This window comes from Temnothorax americanus, unplaced genomic scaffold (genome assembly GCF_048541705.1).
Source record: "Temnothorax americanus isolate GAGA-0224 unplaced genomic scaffold, ASM4854170v1 Scaffold17, whole genome shotgun sequence".
NCBI classification, from domain to species: Eukaryota; Metazoa; Arthropoda; class Insecta; order Hymenoptera; family Formicidae; genus Temnothorax; species Temnothorax americanus.
In genome coordinates, this window is record NW_027509307.1 from 3,309,323 (window position 1) to 3,329,189 (window position 19,867).

Here is a 19,867-nt window from a genome sequence, read left to right on the forward strand (position 1 = left end):
TTGTATAAAAGATGAATATAGCATAGACCGTACGAGGAAGTAGGGTGTTCCATTTTTCTTTTGAGACAGCGACTTCAGTTATCATTTGATCGTGTGTAGCAATCCAATCCATTTTTTTTTATGAAAAATTGCTAGCGTAGTGCTAATATTTTTTTTCTTGTTCGACAGTTATCAAATTGTATGCAACAACACATTTTTGCAATCGCGTGTCACGCATTGCTGAACTTCTTAAAATGATGTGTCAACGTGATGTATATTATACATTATGTCTAATGATATTGTTGCGCTCGTGCTGAGACATTGCGTGCTGAACTTCGCTCACGAGTAGCTTCAAGCCGAAGCCCGTTCCTTAACGACGGGATGTATTGATCTGCGGATTAACAACAACGACTGTCAAATCTACGCGGAGACTCCGAACGTTCGGACGTGTTTTTCACCTGAAACGCTTTCCTGTATTGAATTCCTAATAAATCCTTGTGTTCCTTTTCTTACTAACAAAAGGTGTTCTCTCTTTACGCGAGTCTGGGAGTGCGCGGCGCGAACACGAGTGTCTTTTTGAGATTGCGGAGCGCAGCGCAACAATATAATAAAGAAAGCAATTTTATATTTACATAAAGTTGATTATTCGATTCCAGACATATCATGGTGTTTTACAGAATTTTTTTTATATAATGATATTGCTTACGTGTGTGTGTACCGTGTTATCTTTTCAAGTTTTTCTCTCAACAGTTACCTGCGCCTTACGTGTCCACCATCACCCGTAGGACGGATAAGTATGAGATTGAACTTTTTAATATGGTCATATAAGTCTCAATGTTCACAACAAAAAATCTGCCGGCTAGCAACTGAACAGGTTGTTGCGACCGCATGATGGCGAACGCAACATTTCTCATTAATTTCAGTGGAAGGTTGTACCAATTGCAGGTGTAGATCGAATTCGCTACTTCTTCCATTTGACACTTTAGATAATCGCCCGCGAAACTATAAGAGAACAACTGTAACAGTAGAGCCCCCAACACTGTTGTTGTTTTAGTTATCGTCACTACGTCACGGTGTTTTAACGCCAAGATAAACTGAAAACCTGAAAAATATAAAATTACGTTGCATGCACAAGAGGAGTCAACTCTATGGCACTACTAACACAAGAATTTTGACAGCTTTATTGGATAATTTTATTACGTTATTAAAATGTCACAGGATATACAAGATTAGAAAAGATGTTGTGGATATTTGATAAAATTATAGCTTTGTAATGTATTTTTGCTTTCATTATTATTGAAATTTATTATTCTAGCGGTATAAAAATGCTTGTATCACACAATCGAAGAAGCACTGAAATTGAAAGATATTTACCCATTATGCAAATAAGAATAGAACTAAACAGCATTTGTACAAGCAAAACAAAACTTATTACATCTATCAGAAGTTCTGTATGCTCTATTAGATAACGATGTCTTGATGCCAATACTGAAAAATCTTCACTTAGATTTTTGCTTTTCACGCCATAATTGGAAAATTCAATTTTTAGGATTTCCATTTGCCCACAAATATGAATAATAATTGCGAGGAAAAGTGAATCAATTCCTTTATAAATAAATTTTAATCTTGTATTAAAATGACATATGCATTAAAAGTTTTAATAATGATAAAGGCTTTATCAGTCAACATTTGCTAAAAAAGTGATACAAAATTCAAACATAATTTTGTTGCATTGCAGGATGCAACATATATTTAAAAAACCAACATATATTTGAAAATCAATTTTATATGTAATATCGATAAAAATAAATGTTTTTTTTATTAAACACCAAATTTACTGTATATATTAATATTTATATAATAAAATCTCTGACAGTCGAAATCTACACGGAGAGAACGGCTGAAGTATCTAAAAATTTAGCTAGATACAGATCTAAAAATAATTTTTTTGCACTATCAAAATAATTATATAGAACACTCAAACTGATTGCTAAAATGTCAAAATTTTTTACAGCATTATCATCATACTTTAACGATCTACTATAATTATTTTGATGGTGCAACAAAATTATTTTCAGAGAGATCTGTATCTAGCTAAATTTTTAGATACTTCAGCAAAATCGTTTTTTTTTTTCGTATAAAAATTATGAAACTTATTATAAATGTTATTAAGAATAAAACATTTAAAGTATATTAACATACAAGTGTCTTTAATATTAATAATTAGCTTATTACCACAATTGCCGTTGGCATTGAGCATCAATAGAACATATTGCACCGTAGAAACCGCCAAATATAAACTTGAAGGTACAGAAGAGTTTCCAAAAATGCATGTTAAGGGTATGGGTAATTCCGATGCTTGATTCTTAATGGATTCATTAACTTGGATATCTTCACCGCCTGCTAGTACAGGCAACAAACCGAAAATGGTCGCAGCAAAATAAGCGAAAAATAGGATACTGTAACACATCATCCTTCCCATGAATGCGTGCCGCCGCATTATCGTACGCTTCTCCTCGGTGTCGACCGCAAGATAATCGTTCGCAGCAGAAGTAAAGTTGCGAATCAAATTGTCGGCGTATATGCGAAAGAATACTAGCTTTAGTACAGAGAGAATGTTGCAGCTCATGAGCATAAGTGAATCGAGTTTCACCGTTGTATTGACGCTACCGAGAAAAATTTCGAGGAACAACATGATCATCATCACGGTCTACACATACAGAAAGGATGGATTGTTTATTACAGAACTTTATTTCTCTTTCGTTTCTACTGTGTCTGTACTAAACATTTTACTTGAACTGTCGAACTGAATATGTCGAAAATGAAATAGGAAGAGAAATATTATTGCAACATATATAAAATGAAAATTGAGAACATACCAAACCGAAGCTGCATACGAAAGCACGTACTGCGGAACATATATTATATTTTTGCAAGGGCCAAATGCCTAATGGCAGAGTTAAGAATTTATGGGGAGCAAAAGCGTATACCATATCGTCATTCCGTGACATTATCGCAGTCATAGAGCTGCACGTTGCACGGTACTCAATATAGTATCGACGTTTTTCCACAGTACTAGTTAACCATTGGCGTTCGCTTTCGCATTCATATTTTATTGAAATTGCGCAATTTTAACATTTGCTAAAGTACCTTGTTATTTTCCAAAACACAGTTATTTTAAAAACAGAAGGAAACAATTTTTTTTATGCGGAAATTTAGTGGAGCGAAGGTCGCGTTGAGAGAGTGTTTTATTTTTCTTCCAATGCATCATCTGCCGTTGATCGTGCTACAATAAATTTTATTTCGATACCATTGTTTTATTAAAAAAACGTACAATTAATGCAAAGTTTAGTGCATCAGTTCTTAAACAACACGAGTGTTGTTCGTAGTGCTACCAAAATTGTTCAGTTACATCTCATATTTTGCTATTGTACGATATTTTTAATTTGGTTTGAATAAAGAAATGTATTGTAATTATAATTTTCACTTTTATTAAAAATCTACTCTATATATATATATTATCTATAAGTTCTCTAAATGTGTTTATTAAAACTGTTTATTATTTGCTTTCAATATTTTTGTGGCAGTAGAAAAGGGTGAAGAGTAAAAGATAAGAGAGGGAGTTTTGTTTTGATATGTTTTCTGTGGTACGTTGCTAGTATACCACAGCAATCTACAGAACGTACGCAGCTATACTTTTTATAAAGAAAAATATAAAAGCAACACAGTTTTGGATTTAATGTATCCGTGTTCTAATCATCAGCAGACACCAGGTAACATATATACAAATTTGTTCATGTTTATGTTTATATTACGAAAGTGTTAGTTATTTAACCATTTATATATATATTTAGTTAAAAATAGTTAAAAAATAAAGTAGGATATAATTTTCAATTTGATAGACAGCTGACTTTACATTTTACATCGTAATGAAGATTATGTCTCTTGTCACATTCATAACAAATGCTTCAAAAAATAAACAGTCTATAGACCGATTAAAAAAAAAAGACAAATAACAAGTACAAATAAACGTATATACATACGTAACAAATATATACGGGTTGATCAAAAAAAGTAAATCGTAAAAAATACTGAAATATAATTATATTTTATTTTAATTATCTACATATATGTGTCACTTTTTATAAAACAAGAGTTAATATACTGTGAGGATTCATTACTCATTAATTGTCACCCGTAAGAACGATATATATGTTAAAGTGGTTCTCAAGATATCTGTCATAGTGTTTCGCGTAAGATAGAAAAATTTTCCGGCACTAATTCGAAGAGGGGTCTTCATCCTCATCATAACAAAGATCAGATCTTTTACCATAATGGGCGACATTTCATACCATGCAGAGTTGTACATGGTATAAACAATCGACTCGCTTTGAGTTTGCAACGTATCACCGGCATATGTATACAAAAAGGTCTGTACTAAACAAAACTGCATGGATAAGAACATTTTTATCATTTCCTCATAATTTTGTTGCTTGATTGACAGAAGAAGTCCTACTCCTGAAAACCGAAATTCTTTGAATTAAAATATTACATTAGATTTTTATGCTGAATGCATTTTATATTTTGAAATATTTGTAAGTTTTATAATTTTTATTGCTATTTTATTATTTTTTACTGTTTATATTGGTACTTTGCTTTTTTTCTTATTAATTTAACATTTTACCACGAACTCTCTTCAAAAATAACTCAATAATTTAATCTAATTATATAAATGTACTGTAAAACCATTTTTGTATATTTTATCGTCTTTACGCAAGTTTCGAGATATAATTTGGTATCTTTGTAAACCGTTTCGAAATGGGCTAGGCCAATATAAAACTTGTCAAAAAGAGTGAAATAAATATACCTGAAGCTGCAATGACTACGCTAATTATTAAGAGGCGTAGTAAAATGTTGATATTAAAAGCATCTTCGATATTCCTGGCTAATGCTATCAGTTGGCAATGTCTTTTGACTAATGGCTCCAAAACATGACGTTCTCCATCGTAGTGTTTTTTACTGATCTTCGTAAACTGTATTCTCAGAAGGTCCAACTGACCGCAAAGATGCATAGTGATGCTGAAAAAGAAGCTATCGCAAGCACATTCTGATATTAATACCACAGACCCCTGTATTATTTGCATTGCAAACAATATTTTATACGTGGAATATGAAACCCCTTTGTACAGACATGTTGATGGAAGGACAAAATTCCATGCAGTTTCAGTGCTGTTACCTATAGTTGCAGCCTGTATACACATATAGGACATATTTATTTTTACAAAACAAAATATTCTCTTTATTAACGGAACATAATTAACTTTCACTCAGTAAATTTAATACAACCTTTTGCTTATTGCTGAGGAAGACGGATATAAACCATAAGATGCCTCCTACTGCTCCAACGACCAAGTGAGACAGGGCGACCAGACGTCCTGTACGTGCATACGCCATCATCACTACACGTGACTCTTTTTTCAGAGTCGAAGCCCAGTCATCGATCGCAGAATTGATATTAACGGCGATCTTTTTCATGTAAATACGCGGGAAAATAATGTTCAACCACCCATGCATGGTGCTTTCCGCTAAACGAAGAATTTCCAAACCGTCTCTGTCAGCGTCACAGCTTTTGAAAGCTTCTACCAGCACGTTGATCATTGTGAGAGACTGCACAGTAACAAATATAAAATTGCATTCTCAGGTGAGGTTACTCTATGTAAAAAACAGTAAATATTGAGAAATAACGTCCACACACAAACCATTTATTAAATTCTAATTGTTAATTGCTGTTTATGCTTAAGTTGTGATAAATTATTGTGCATAATATATATCTTTTAATATACCATATTTCATACATTTTTTAAACATTTTTTTATACTTATATACAATGTTACAGAAGTTATTTTAATTATAGATAAGTATAAACATTTACATAAAAATTGCTAATAAAAATTTTTTTATATAAAAACATGTATAATGTATATTATTATAAGTAACATATATTTATATACGTTATCTCTATCTTGTATAATCTCCGTTTGTACCTATATATGCCGGAAAATAAATAATAAAAAAATTAAGAAATAATTATAAAAATAATTTTAGCATTGTTTCTTATAAAAGCAAAAAGTGAAGTTTGAAGAAATAAATTAAAAAATTGTCCATATATACATAACATACATATATATAATAAACAATTGTATATGAAGTATAATTCAATATAAAGTATTGTATCCAATCGTAATCGTACTCTTTATATAAAAAGATAATGCAAAAATTATTTTTCTAATTATTTTTTAATCAATCTTCTTATTATTTTTTATATATACAGACAGAAATTAGATAAAAGAAGAAACGATATATTTTATATATTTATTTTTATATAAAAATTTTTTATCGAGTAAACTGAATTATTCAATAATTTAAAGTTAAACTTCTTATGATTTTGAAGCTGAGTGAAAAAGAAGCAAATGCAGTGAGCTATTTACCTTGTTATCTTTTACTAAAAATTTGCATATTATTTTGCTCTTACCATTACAAGCAGCTAATTTCTACATTGCACGTTATCTTACATTATGTTACGTTATTTTACCGCTGCTGTGAACATTATGAACCACTGAATTGTGTAAACTACGTTATTCCGTTGCAAGGGCCATAGACCGAGTATCCACGTCATCGATTTTATCGTAGAAAATCCATAATTTATACCACTGTTCCAATTCGTCTTCATGTTCAGCGATGTATTGACTGGTTTCGATTTCGAAAAGGAAAATTGTAGTTGTGCGTGACAGGTTCCTCGGGTCGATGCCTTACTTTTACCCTGAAGAAAATTATCGTCTATACGCATCTACTCCTTCCGCAGTGACCAAACTTTAGGGTGGTAAGATAAGTGATATGACAAATTTATGCCTACCGCGCATCTTTGAAACGTCCGGTAATACATACAATTTTCAATGCTGTTGTGTCAGCGCCTAGATGCTCACGATCAATTACGAATTGAACGATGATATTCTGTATAACAGGTCTGCGTTTCTTTCCGCGAGCAAAATGTTTTTTTTTCTTTTTTTTTTTTTACTGTTATATATCATCTATTCGAAGCGATATAGTGAATAAAGTAAAGAAAGTAAAGCTATCGACAATAGTACATGCAGACAAAGTAGAAAAAGCTATACGAGTAACGTGGTTGCAGAGGAAGTATAGTGAGTTTGTGGACACGGTTTAGAGATCTGGAGGAGCGCTAAAATTCTGGTATTTACTTGATCACTAAAAAGAACTTTTTAAAAAAGAAACTACATTAAATTTGTAATTTTTTAAGCAAGACAGCATACCTTTTTCAAATACGCATATATTTCTGAGAATTTCTTTATGAGTAGAAATAATATATTTTTGCCACGGTAAAACGGTTATGTTATGATTGTGATTAGCAATTTTATAATTAGTGGTTGATCAAAAAAAGTTCATCGTAAAATATTGAAATATAATTTCTATTTCTTATTTACATATATATGTCACTTTTATAACGCAAAAGTTATCGAGGGAAATTTTTATTCATTAATCAGTGTCACCCGTATAAATGATATATATGTTAAGGTGGTTTTCAAGATATCTGTCATAGTGTTTCGCGTAAGATAGAAAAATTTTCCCGCGCTAATTCGGAGAGGGGTATTCATCCTCATCATAACGAATATCAGATCTTTCATCATGATGGGCGATATTTCATGCCATTCGGAGCTGTATATGGCATAAACAATCGACTCGCTTTGATTTTGCAACGTATCACCGGCATATGTATACAAAAAAACTTGTCCTATATAAAACTGAGTGGATAAGAACATTTTTATCACTTCCTGATAATTTTGTTGCTTGATTGACAGAAGTATTCCTATTCCTGAAAACCGAAATTCTTTGAATTAAAATATTACATTAGATTTTTATGCTGAATGTATTTTATATTTTGAAATATTTCTTTATAAGTTGTATAATTTTTATTGCTATTTTATTATTTTTTACTGTTTATATTGGCACTTTGCTTTTATTAATTTAAAATATATTTTACCGGAAATTTTTTAAAAATAACTCAATAATTTAATCTAATTATATAAATGTACCGCAAAACCATTTTATCGTCTTTACGCCAGTCTCGAGATATAATTTTGTACCTTTGTAAACCGTTTTGAAGATGAGTTAAACCAATATAAAACTTGTCAACAAGAGTGAAATATATACCTGAAATTGCAATGGCTATGCTGATTATTAAAAAGCGTAGTAAAATGTTGATATTAAAAGCATTTTCGATATTCTTAGCCAATGCTATCAGCTGGCAATGTCTTTTGACCAATGGCCCCAAAACATGGCGCTTTTCATCGTAGCGTGTTTTGCTGATCATCGTAAACTGTATTCTCAAAAGCTCTAACTGACCGCAAAGATGCATAATGATGCTGAAAAAGAAGACGTCGCAAGCACATTCTGCTATTAATAGCACAGACGCTTGTATTATTTGCATTGCAAACAATATTTTATACGTGGAATATGAAATTCCTTTGTACAGACATGTTGATGGAAAGACAAAATTCCATGTCGCAGTGCCGTTACCTGTAGTTACAGTCTGTGAATATACACAGAGGACGTATTCATTTTTACAAGAAAAACCAAATATTCTCGACTTTATTAACAAAACATGATTAAAGTTTACTCAGTAAATTTAATACAACCTCTTGCTTATTGCTGAAAAAGGCGGACGTGAACCATAAGATGCCTGCTATTGTCCCAACGATCAAGTGAGTTCGGGCGACCAGACGTCCTGTACGTGCATACGCCATCATTATTACACGCCACTCTTTCTTTATAGCCGGAGACAACCAGTCATCGATCGCAGAATTGAGATTAACGGCGATCTTTCTCATGTAAATTCGCGGGAAAATGATGTTTAACCACCCATGTGTGCTGTTTTCTATGATGCGAAGAATTTCAAAACCGTCTCTGTCAGCATCGCAGCTTTTGAAGGGTTCTATCACCACGTTGATCACTGTGAGAGACTACATGGTAAATATAAAATTGCGTTCTCATGTGAAGTTACACTACATCGAAAACAATAAACATTGAAAAACGACGTCCAAATTATTTATTAAATTTCACAATCGCCAATTATTTTTAGTTTACAGTTATGCATAAATTAATGTGCATAATATACCTATGTATATCTTTTAATATAGGTACTATATTTAATACGTTTTTAATATATTTTATACTTATATACAATGTTACACAGAAATTACTCTAATTACAGATAATTATAAATGTTTTATGTAAAAACTTTTGTAAAAATTTCTTGTATAAAAACATATATTGCATATATGTTTTTTCCTCTTGTATAATTTTTGTTTGTATATACAGGAAAAATAATAAGAAATAGAATTAAAAAGTAATTACAAGAATAATTTTTGTATTGCAATTTATAAAAAGTAGTAAGAGAAAATGAGTAATAAATTGCTCATTTATAATTACATGTAAAAATGTAATAAATAATAGTATATAAAATATGATTATATAGAAAATATTGTATGGAATATTATATAAATAGAATTATGCAGTTTTACTTTCTGTATAAAAAAACAGTGCAAAAATTATTTTTTAAATTATTTTCTAATTATTTTTCTTATAATTCCTTTATATATACAGACAGAAGGGTTAGATAACAGAAGAAAACATATATAGATATTATATATTTTATTTATATTTTTATGTGAAACACGTTTTTTACCCCGAGTGGACTTAATTATTCAATAATTTAAACTTAAAATTCTTATAATTTTGACTTTGAAGCTGATTGAAAAAGATTTAAGCAAATACAGTGCATTTTTACCTTGTTAACTTTTACTAAGAATTTGCATGTTCTTTTGCTCTTACCATTACAAGCAGCTAATTTCTACATTGCACGTTATCTTACATTACGTTACGTTATTTTACCACTGTCATGAACATTATGAACCACTGAATCGTGTAAACTACGTTATTCCGTTGCAAAGGCCATAGACCGAGTATCCACATCATCGATTTTATCGTAGAAAAGCCATAATTTATACCAGTGTTCCAATTCGTCTTCATGTTCAGCGATGTATTGACTGGTTTCGACTTCGAAAAGGAAAATTGTAGTTGTGCGTGACGGGTCGCTCGGGTCGATGCCTTACTTTTGTCCTGAAGAAAAATGCTATCGTCTATACGCATCTAGCCCTTCCGCAGTGACCGACCTTTAGGGTAGTAAGATAAGTGACATGACAAATTTGTGTCTATTGTGCATCTTTGAAACGTCCGATAATGCATACAATTTTCAATGCTGTTGTGTCAGCGCATAGGTGCTCAATCGATCAATTACGAATTGAACGATGATGTGTATAGTATGACCTGTATAGTTAGGTCTGCGATCCTTTCCGCGAGCAAAATGTTTCTTTTTTTTTACCGTTATATCATCTATTCGAAGCGATATAGTGAACAAAGTAAAGGAAGTAAAACTATCGACAGTACATGAGACAAAGTAGAAGAAGCTACACGAGTAACGTGGTTGCAGAGGAAGTAGTGAGCTTCTGGACACGGTTTAGAGATCATCTGGAGCAGCGCTAAATTTCTGGTATTTACTTAATCGCTGAAAAAACTTTTTTTAAAGAGAAAAAGTATACGCCAAATATATATAAAAAATATTTAAAAAAGAGTGAGCATTATTAAATAAAAACTTTACAGCTCAGAAATAGATATTTAATTAATTTAATTAGCCAAGTATATACTAGTGAGATAAATTTATATATATAAATCCCAAAAAACGATATTATTCAAGATACTATATAAGTATGTACGTATATGTTTGTCCGAAAATATTTTAATTAATTGCGTATTTACGTTTTTTACATAGCATAGACAATTTTTACGTGTTAACTTGTTGAACACATAACTTTTATGTGTTCAGCAAGTTGTGATTAGATTATTTGATACTTTTTATTAATCTCTCAGTGTTATTCGCAAAACTGAAACATATGAAGCTGCCGTTTTCAGAATATACACCATCGCCTCGCAATTAGCGTAGAAAAATTTTCCACCGGTGAGACGAAACGGATAGCTTGATCTCATCATCGCGAAGTTCAAGTCCTTCATCAATCTTGCAGGAATCTTAAACCAGGAAGCCATGAACATTGCATGGAATATACCTTCACTTCCTTTTTGCACAAAATCACCGCCATAGCAGTACACCAGCGACTGTAGGAACATGTAGTTCAAGAGTACAGTACTTTTCGTTAATTCGACATAATCGCTGTTTTTTAAGCAAACTATTATACGTAATCCTGAAAGATGTTTCAAACAAAGATGGAAATTTAAAAATTAAGGTAATATCATACAATTAAATGTTTAGTCGTAACATAATATGGTACAATACATTAAAATGTGTTGATAAAAGGATTCATTAAGCTCACAATAAATTCAATTAATATAAGAAGTTTGTTATACGATACCTAGTAGCGCGAGCACAAGCGTTACTATAACAAGTTGGAATAATATAATCAGATGGAACGTATCTTCCATATTCTGATTGAGCTCCACCAATTCACAGTGCCTATTAACCAAGTTAATAAATTGCTTTCGATAATTAATCCGAGCGTCTGGCTTATTTGCGAAAATTTTAAACTTTGTTTCAAGCAGTTTAAGTTGACCAGTGAGGTGTAGAGTAACGCTAATATAAAAACTGTCCGCAACAGATTGCAATACACATATCATGAGTAATTCAACCATTTGAAACATGATGACCATCACGTACTGTAAACTGGTAATTTTATCACCTAACTCACCACATGGCACTATAAACATCCGGTCTTTCGTACCGATGTTATCTGCCAATAAGAATACAAGTTAAGTTTTAAGAACAATAGTAACGTTATTTTAATTAATTAATATTAAAATAAAACACAGAAAGATGAATAATAAAACAATATAATAAATGTAAATGTAATAATAAATAAAATAACTTTAGTACTTTTTATAAATATTTTTAAGATACTAACAGAAAAAGAATTTTAATCACAGATTAGATCTATTTTGTAAAGTGGAAAGACCATAAAGGAGATAATTATTTGCACGAGAGCATAACATACTTTTTATCTTCATTTCTTAGTGTCTAGAACAGAGAGTTTAATATAATAACAAAAAATTTTGAAAAACAATGCATCCTTAATACACTGGAAAATGTAGGCAATATGGATTCTCTTATTTTTTTAGTATTTTTAGTAATTATATTATTAATGTTCTTATGAATGTATTATATTTAAAGAGCACTTCTTATTAAATAATAATTTAACAAGTATTATAGAAGTATTACATTACCATTTGATACGTTCACCACTTGACCTGGTAAAAATAGGTCTTTTAAGTTTATAAGTACGACAGAAAGTACATAAAGGGAACCACATGTGAAAGCTGAGTACAGCATGAACAAAGTACATAGTCTGGATTTAAACGCATGTTTCTTCATGATCTTGTACGATTCCTCGTCATTCTTTGCAGACGACCAATCGGCGATAGCAGAATTAATATTTTTTGCCATCTTACTTCCGTTAGCATTAATACAGATGTATTTCAAAGTTAAGGACAACGTGCATGCAAAAAATAACATGGCTTCTATATCTGTACCAGCATCACGATTATTTCCAGTGAATTCCATATACAGGAAGATGAGTGGTGACAACTAATAATGATCCCGTTGCCTTAGAAAATATGATATATGCGTGTACAGCAACGAGTATAAAATATATCCGCATTCGAAAAGCTCGAACTGCATTTACGAAAATATTTGGTAATTCTTCTATATGTAAATTCTTGGACTTAGAAATTGAGAGAATCGTGCCGGTATACTTTTTTCCCCTCTCTGTTGTAACGCGTTTCTACAATTTCTTCCCTCCCTGTCGACGTACTGCCAACGTACCTGTATGAATATCATTACGCTCCATTGAACTGTCATGAATATCCTCTTCTTCTGTAGCGGCCATATACCGAGTATTTGCATAAATGTTCTTTGAGTGGAGAACTCGTACGCGATATCATCGTTCCAAACATCATCCGACATTATGGTAGTTGTACAAGCTACACGGATGACTGGACATTCGAGACTGATCGGTTGTTACGGGTAAAATTTTCTATATCGCACAAATTCAATGTTGATTTGCGTTGTCATGAAACATTATCATGGAATATCAACCGCGAATTAGACATTATCTCTATTAGACTCATATTTTATTAGCTCATGCAGCGCATGATGGATGGTAGTAAGATAAACGTGAAAAGAGACAGTACAAATGTCTTCTATACACTGCGGCATCTACCGCTATGTCGCAGTCATGAGCGCGATAAAAAGAAGATCGCGCGAGCAGTCAGTGATGACGAAGAAAACGTGCATTGTGCAATATAAATGATAAATTAATTTAGAATTTGAATATAATTAACGGAAATGTAATTTTTCATTAGTCGATAACAATAAATGTGTCGTGAAATGTAATTTTGTTCAATCTGATGTCGATGTATTCAAGGGCAAGTGTTTGTAGTGCAACCTAGCCAAGACATGGATATTTGAGTTTTAATTAAGTGTTAATTAAGTGTTATTCGAGATTAGAGTAAAAAGCAATAATCGGTATGTTTAGATTATGCGTTAGTAAAGTATAATAATATATATATATATATATATATATATATGTATACAATATATGCACAATTATTATGATGTAATATTTCTTTCAAAATGATGGAAACGAGTTTATATAAAAGTATGAACATTGAATAAAGAGAAACAGAAATTATTTTCTTGTAAAGATATATGAAGGGTACAGGGAAAAAACGCGATCAATTTCCATCCGAAGTAATTTCGAGAAAAACGCTATTTTAAGTTCAAGACACTAGATATCTTAGAAAGCTATTGAAAAAAGTACTGGCAATGAATATCGGAATGCATAGTGTTAACTTAGTGCTTACATTGTGTGTTGGACTCTGGTGATTTTTCCTTAGCACGGTACATACTTCGACGTTATTCCTTATTTTTAATTAATAGTAACTGTTCTTGATCAAAATGGATAAGAATTATAAAGTTCTTTGAAAATACCATAAGATAGCATGCTCAGATCAATTTCGACAAAAAATGGACTTTGAACCTTTTTTTCCCCTATACCCTTCATATACAATAAGTTAAGGTCGTAATTTTTTTTAAAGAAAACAGTATACACACTTTGTTCAAATACGCGTACCCTATATTTCTGAAATTTTTTTTACGAAAAAAAATAATAGATTTATGGCACGGTTAGATGGTTATATTATAATTTTAATTAGCAATTTTATTAAAATTATAGTAAATTTTTGTTTCTACAGAATTCTATGTCGCCGAACATAATTCCGAATCGTAAATTTATAATTTGTGAAATATTTTTATCATAGGCTTTATATTTTATGTTTCTATCATTACACGTAGTACAGATAGATATGAAATAGAAGTTTTCAGAATACTCATATAAGTTGCTAGGTTTACCACGATGAAATTTCCAGCCTGCAGCTTGACGGGAGATTGTGTCCGCATAATGATGAAGATTAAATTTTTCGCCAACTTCGTAGGAAGATCATACCAGATGCTTTGATAAATGAAAAGTCCAACTTCTTCCATTTGGGATTTCAAATAATCCCCGACAAAACTGTATACGGATAATTGTGTTAGGAAGGTACACAATACCATGCAGCTTTTCCCCATCATGACAACGTTGTGCATTTTTAACGCTAAGATAAATTGAAACCCTGAAAAAAATTATTTATTTGCTTAATATAAATTCTTATAACTTGTAACTTAAATACTTTGCAAAACCCGTAATTAATGCCGTAAATGATATAATATTCACCCATTATACACAACAATATGCTGCTAATAAATAACTGCGTCAGCAAAACTAAACTGATCGATTTAGTTAATTCCTTAGTCAACGTTATTAGATAGTTATGCCTTTGAATTAGAGCATTGAAACGATCATAGACTCTCGGGCTTGAGGCACCAAAGCCGATGAAATTGGCCTTTAGAATTTTTATTTGACCGCACATATGCAGTGTAATATTGAGGAACAAAGAGTCATTACCTTTATAGAAAAGAAATATGATAATACAGACTTTATTTTTTATTAGTGTAGTAAAAAACATAACTTTGTATTAAATTTCTTTGTATTATTTCTATCTACAGAATTACGTATTTAATCTCATTACATCTTTATATTTTTTATGCTGCTATATATTATATATTTCTCCATATATATGTAATTATTTTTAGAATTAACAACAAGCAGACAGTTAATAGAGTTACGTTAATAGAGTCAATAAAAATTCTGATATAATTTTCCATAGCATTACATGATACGAAATGTAAGAAAAACATACGAATCAACAAATAAATATTACCGTGATTACTAGTACACGTAAGTATTAGCACGATAAATTCCAAGAAACAGATAATTCTATACATGCTTGTTGGGACATGCAAGTATTCTAATGCGCATCTTGATGGCATTGGATAGTCCAATACAACGTCTTCATTTGTTACGTTAATCCGGTTATCTTGATCATTAGTCAGATCTTCACCCAGAAGAGGAATTAGCGAATATATTATCACGCTAAAGTAAGAGAAGCACACCATGAAACAGGAGACGGTTCGTCCCATAAAAGCGTGTCTTCGCATAATGGCACGGTGCTCAGTGTTTTCAATCGTCAGATAATCCTTCAGGGCAGAGCTGTAATTGTCAGTTAAGTTTTTCGCGTATATGCGGAAGCATATAGTCTTCAGCACTCCAAGCACGCCGCAACAGGCCAACATGAGACCGTCTATGTTCTGCTCCGCGTCAGTGCAGCCCAAATAAAGCTCCATGAAAGGCAAGATCACTATTATGCTCTGTTGATATGCGTAAATGGTATACTTTCTCATTCAAACAGCTTTTGTGTCTAGAAAGAATATGTCCCAATTTTTTCCAGATCGATGGATCTTTGAAAATATTAAGGTTTAATTATAAACGATGGTCCTTAAAACTGGAGTAAATGATGCTATCTCAGTCCTCTACGCATAAAGTGAAAAAACATTTAAATTATCTGATTTAAAGGGACGTAAAATTGAATGCCTATAAGGAATATCAAGATGAACTTAAAATAATGAGTAATATAAATTTTTGAATAATAAAAAATAAAAATTAATAGATATCAATGAGAATCTTTTTCCAATCTTGTACGTATTATGCATTTAGATTGTCTTTCTTATGATACGCGATCTATCCTTTTTGATACGTTACTATAAAAAAAGTGTCATGTCGATGCGATTCTTGTTAGACACGAATGATAAAATTACAAAATAAGCAACATAGCACCCCCGACATGCTACCCCCGGAATTTCTCAGAAACAGTTACGCTACTCCTCAGCATGAACAAGAAATAAGCCGTAAGTTCTAAGCAGAAATGTCTTTGTTAGTCAATTTGCATAACAGTCTACGGTTGTGTATCTACGATATTTTCGATCAATGAGCTGCTATCTCTAAAAAAAAAGAGTCAATAATATCCATCGTTTAGGAATTTAAACACTTGGTACTGTCATCGACATCGAGAAAGTTTTATTTCAGAACGCTGTGATGTCAACGTAAAAGTTAATTTTCTACGTTTACAAATACGCGACAAGGATCGTCGTAATCGAACTGAAACGATGCGTATACCATGCAACAAGTTGCCAAGATGCATCGTATTAGCGAGTAGACGTTATAAACTTGAAGTGGCCAAACGCCGATGGGCCACGCTAGCAGCTTGAAGGGAGTCATCGCATACGCGACATCGTTCTTCCATCGTTCGCTTGCCATCGGGTCGGAGGTAATGACTGTAACTCTGATGCCAATAACCAATAATGTGCCCAGGTACATCGGTACACACAACGCAGGTATTACTATTCATTTTTTATTCAGTTTGAGACGTATACCCGCTTATCAACCCGCCTCTACTTTCTTAGCGCATTATCAGAAAGTACAGAAGATTACGCTTTTACGCCAAATTGTCGTTTGGAGAATTTGCGTGACCGTTTCTTCTAAGTTGCTGCGGATGTCGAACGACTATATCCTTTACTGCACGCAGAGGAGACGTTTACTTGTACAATTCAGTCGCTATGTTATTCTCCGAGTGTACGTTTCATTTCGCACGTTTTGTTCGCTACGTTGACGCTCGGTCGCATTTTTCGAATTTGTTTGTTTGAAAGTGATACAACAGGTAAGTTACATTTGTCTATTTTCTATTTTACAAGTCATTCCGAAAAGTAAAAAGCAAAATTAAGACTTTTATTAAATATATATTTATATTTCAATATTTCTGACAATGTTTATTGAACAAGCATAATTTGTAATACAGAAAAATAAGAAGCCGAGAGTTTTAGAACATTTCTGAAACTATTAAGATCTATAATATAGAATTTACCAACTTTAATGCGAACGGGCACATTAGCACGAGCTATTATAAAATATATATCTTGCACAATGCTTGTAGGTAAGTCATACCATTTACTTAAATAAATCGCGCGAGAAATCGCTTGCGTTTTTAACGACAAAGTTTCCCCCATATAGCAATATAAGAACAGCTGTATCATTAATATATTAAAAGAACCTATGCATCTCGTGACAAGAAAATAATCGTGGTTTGCCACCGACGCAATGAGCTGTAATCCTGAAAAATATTTGATATTCAACAATCTGTTTATCGTAATAATTAATTTGTAATAATTAATCTTATTATTCTTTTCTAAACGATTGATGAATTGGACCATAACACGAGCGCAATGTGCGATTATCATTAAGAAGTTATGATATTAGAAAAAAAAAGAAATATACTATCTGTCTTAAGTTTTAATTACCTATTAAACATATCTGCGAAGCGTGGAGGATCAGTTGAGCGATCAAAATGATATCGAGGCTATTAACGATGTTTTGAGCTAGATTCAGAAGCAAACAGTGCCTCTTGATCAGTGTGGTCATTTTAGTTCGTTTCCAATAACCGTTCTTCTTCTCTTCGTGGAACCGCAACATTTCTAGACCGAGCACTTCTAGTTGACCACAGAGATGCATGCAAACACCAAAGAGAAAAACGTCGCTGCCAATATTCCCCGTAGCTGTGCTGATCAGCTGGACAGTCTGAAGAATATATATACCGTAGCAAACGATCGGAGCATCAAACGGACACATCATCTGGTGAGGCAACGCTATAGCTCGCATCTCTTTCTCGGATTTCGCAGTTAGCGTGACGTTCTGTGAAGAAAGCAACGTTGCAAAGGATAGTAGTGGTCCAAATATCAACGGCATGATGACAAAATATGAGGAACCCATCTGAAAGAAGAAGACAAATCTGCCCAGATTGGCGTAGCTAAACATGACTTGCCGATGATCCGGTTTTGTGATATACGCCCAATCGCTTGCTGCATTGTATAGATTCTTCAACAGATTGTCGCGATGCAACCGTATCAGCGCTATTTTTATGATGGTCAGAATTCCGCATGAAACTAACATGAAGTGATCGACGACCATAGCCAAAGTGGCACTACTGTGGTAACCAATGTCCACACTTGTATAAACTACCATAATGGCCTGCCACATAAAATAAGTACAAAAATAATATATTTATAAAGAATATATATATTTTTATTAGAAACATTTATTTGTTTTATATGTGCGTATAAGCAACAGAATTGATTATAGCCTTTGATCTTAAAAAATAGAAAATAAGAATGCTAAAACTCAAAATATGTTAATTTACAAAACAATACAAAAGTGCGTGTTTATATTCTTATCTTCCACAAAATCAGAAATATTTTTTTATATGATTTATTTATATTTAAACAAATATAATAATAAATATTAATATACAGCACTTCATATATTGTAGAGCAAACTATATATTAATAAATGAGATAATTTTACTTTTAAGAAGGTAATTTTCAACTGGGTAACTTTGAGATTTATACTATCAGAAACAATAATTTAGATAGTTCTTAAATGTAAAATGTTATGAACTTTTGGACTTACCTGCGTGACTGTAAGAAACAGCGCGCGTAATTTTGCAAAGTTTCTACCACGATCCACGGGCCATGAACCAAGCGGCCACATTACTCCCTTATACAGGGAAAATTCGCGAGACATTTCTTTGTTCCATATTTTGCATAATGCCATCCTCGCATGTTAAGGGTTACGAAACCATCGAGCGTAAGCACAAGCTAACGCAGCTCGTACTTTCATTCATTATTGATCGCGGAGCGCATTTCGCTATGCACCCCAACGTTGAATGTTTGTATGGCCTTGCGCATTTGCAGCTCTTACGCATGGCCGGAAATGGCTGTCCGTCATAATTTGTAAGAACCTAGCTCTAATACGTGTCATTGATCTAATAGCTCGATGATAAAGCACATGTCAGTTTCTCATATAGGGTTCTTACTTTTATATATAGAGCCCTGACCCTCATATGTTCCCGTTGTGAAAAAAACAAGTTTTTACTTTCTATCGTCTCAGAATTCATGCCTAGAGATTCGCTGAAGATCCGAGAGAAATATATTCGCCAAGATAAATTTGATCAAGATAGCAAAAAAATATAAGTAAGTAATTTATTAATTGTTTCAGAAATCTCTTTTCTGAATTGTAATTTAATATTTAACTTAAGTAGAGTTTCAACCGTAATTAAATCCTTTATTGTAATTAATTTTTTCGTTAAATTAATACATTTACTTGATACGTAGTATTATCTAACATGTTAAATATATCTCGAATAATATATCTCGAAATAGAAAGGAAAATAATGTATAAACTATTATAAACATCACAAACTTTAG

The 19,867-nt window shown here is 32.2% G+C and overlaps 5 protein-coding genes across 7 annotated transcripts; all 5 read right to left on the reverse strand.

Annotated features, from left to right (window-relative positions):
• Positions 1 to 740: 740 nt before the first annotated feature.
• Positions 741 to 3,202, reverse strand: LOC143895918 (odorant receptor 13a-like). 2 transcript variants are annotated; one of them, XM_077403409.1, is made up of 4 exons: positions 2,859 to 3,202; positions 2,215 to 2,689; positions 1,354 to 1,584; positions 741 to 1,081 (listed from the first exon to the last, which is right to left on the reverse strand). In XM_077403409.1, the coding sequence occupies exons 1-4, from the start codon at positions 3,000 to 3,002 to the stop codon at positions 741 to 743; spliced, it is 1,191 nt and encodes a 396-aa protein (XP_077259535.1). In that variant the 5' UTR covers positions 3,003 to 3,202. The 2 variants fall into 2 exon arrangements, with proteins under 2 accessions (XP_077259535.1, XP_077259536.1); XM_077403410.1 differs by lacking the exon at positions 1,354 to 1,584 and having other exon boundaries at positions 2,859 to 3,179.
• Positions 3,203 to 4,012: 810 nt separating this feature from the next.
• Positions 4,013 to 7,012, reverse strand: LOC143895912 (odorant receptor 22c-like). 2 transcript variants are annotated; one of them, XM_077403399.1, is made up of 5 exons: positions 6,893 to 7,012; positions 6,572 to 6,799; positions 5,326 to 5,646; positions 4,847 to 5,228; positions 4,013 to 4,497 (listed from the first exon to the last, which is right to left on the reverse strand). In XM_077403399.1, the coding sequence occupies exons 1-5, from the start codon at positions 6,920 to 6,922 to the stop codon at positions 4,157 to 4,159; spliced, it is 1,302 nt and encodes a 433-aa protein (XP_077259525.1). In that variant the 5' UTR covers positions 6,923 to 7,012; the 3' UTR covers positions 4,013 to 4,156. The 2 variants fall into 2 exon arrangements, with proteins under 2 accessions (XP_077259525.1, XP_077259526.1); XM_077403400.1 differs by lacking the exon at positions 6,893 to 7,012 and having other exon boundaries at positions 6,572 to 6,891.
• A 17-nt stretch (positions 7,013 to 7,029) lies between these two features.
• Positions 7,030 to 10,203, reverse strand: LOC143895911 (odorant receptor 4-like). Its single transcript, XM_077403398.1, has 4 exons — positions 9,946 to 10,203; positions 8,691 to 9,014; positions 8,206 to 8,584; positions 7,030 to 7,867 (listed from the first exon to the last, which is right to left on the reverse strand). Exons 1-4 carry the CDS (start codon positions 10,201 to 10,203, stop codon positions 7,524 to 7,526), a joined length of 1,305 nt encoding a protein of 434 aa, XP_077259524.1. The 3' UTR covers positions 7,030 to 7,523.
• A 765-nt stretch (positions 10,204 to 10,968) lies between these two features.
• Positions 10,969 to 17,263, reverse strand: LOC143895773 (uncharacterized). Its single transcript, XM_077403118.1, has 8 exons — positions 16,728 to 17,263; positions 15,436 to 15,922; positions 14,889 to 15,119; positions 14,451 to 14,787; positions 12,941 to 13,124; positions 12,343 to 12,703; positions 11,478 to 11,852; positions 10,969 to 11,309 (listed from the first exon to the last, which is right to left on the reverse strand). The coding sequence occupies exons 1-8, from the start codon at positions 16,926 to 16,928 to the stop codon at positions 10,969 to 10,971; spliced, it is 2,517 nt and encodes an 838-aa protein (XP_077259244.1). The 5' UTR covers positions 16,929 to 17,263.
• A 15-nt stretch (positions 17,264 to 17,278) lies between these two features.
• On the reverse strand, positions 17,279 to 19,814 carry LOC143895916 (odorant receptor 9a-like). Its single transcript, XM_077403408.1, has 3 exons — positions 19,071 to 19,814; positions 17,906 to 18,632; positions 17,279 to 17,718 (listed from the first exon to the last, which is right to left on the reverse strand). Exons 1-3 carry the CDS (start codon positions 19,212 to 19,214, stop codon positions 17,378 to 17,380), a joined length of 1,212 nt encoding a protein of 403 aa, XP_077259534.1. The 5' UTR covers positions 19,215 to 19,814; the 3' UTR covers positions 17,279 to 17,377.
• Positions 19,815 to 19,867: the final 53 nt, after the last annotated feature.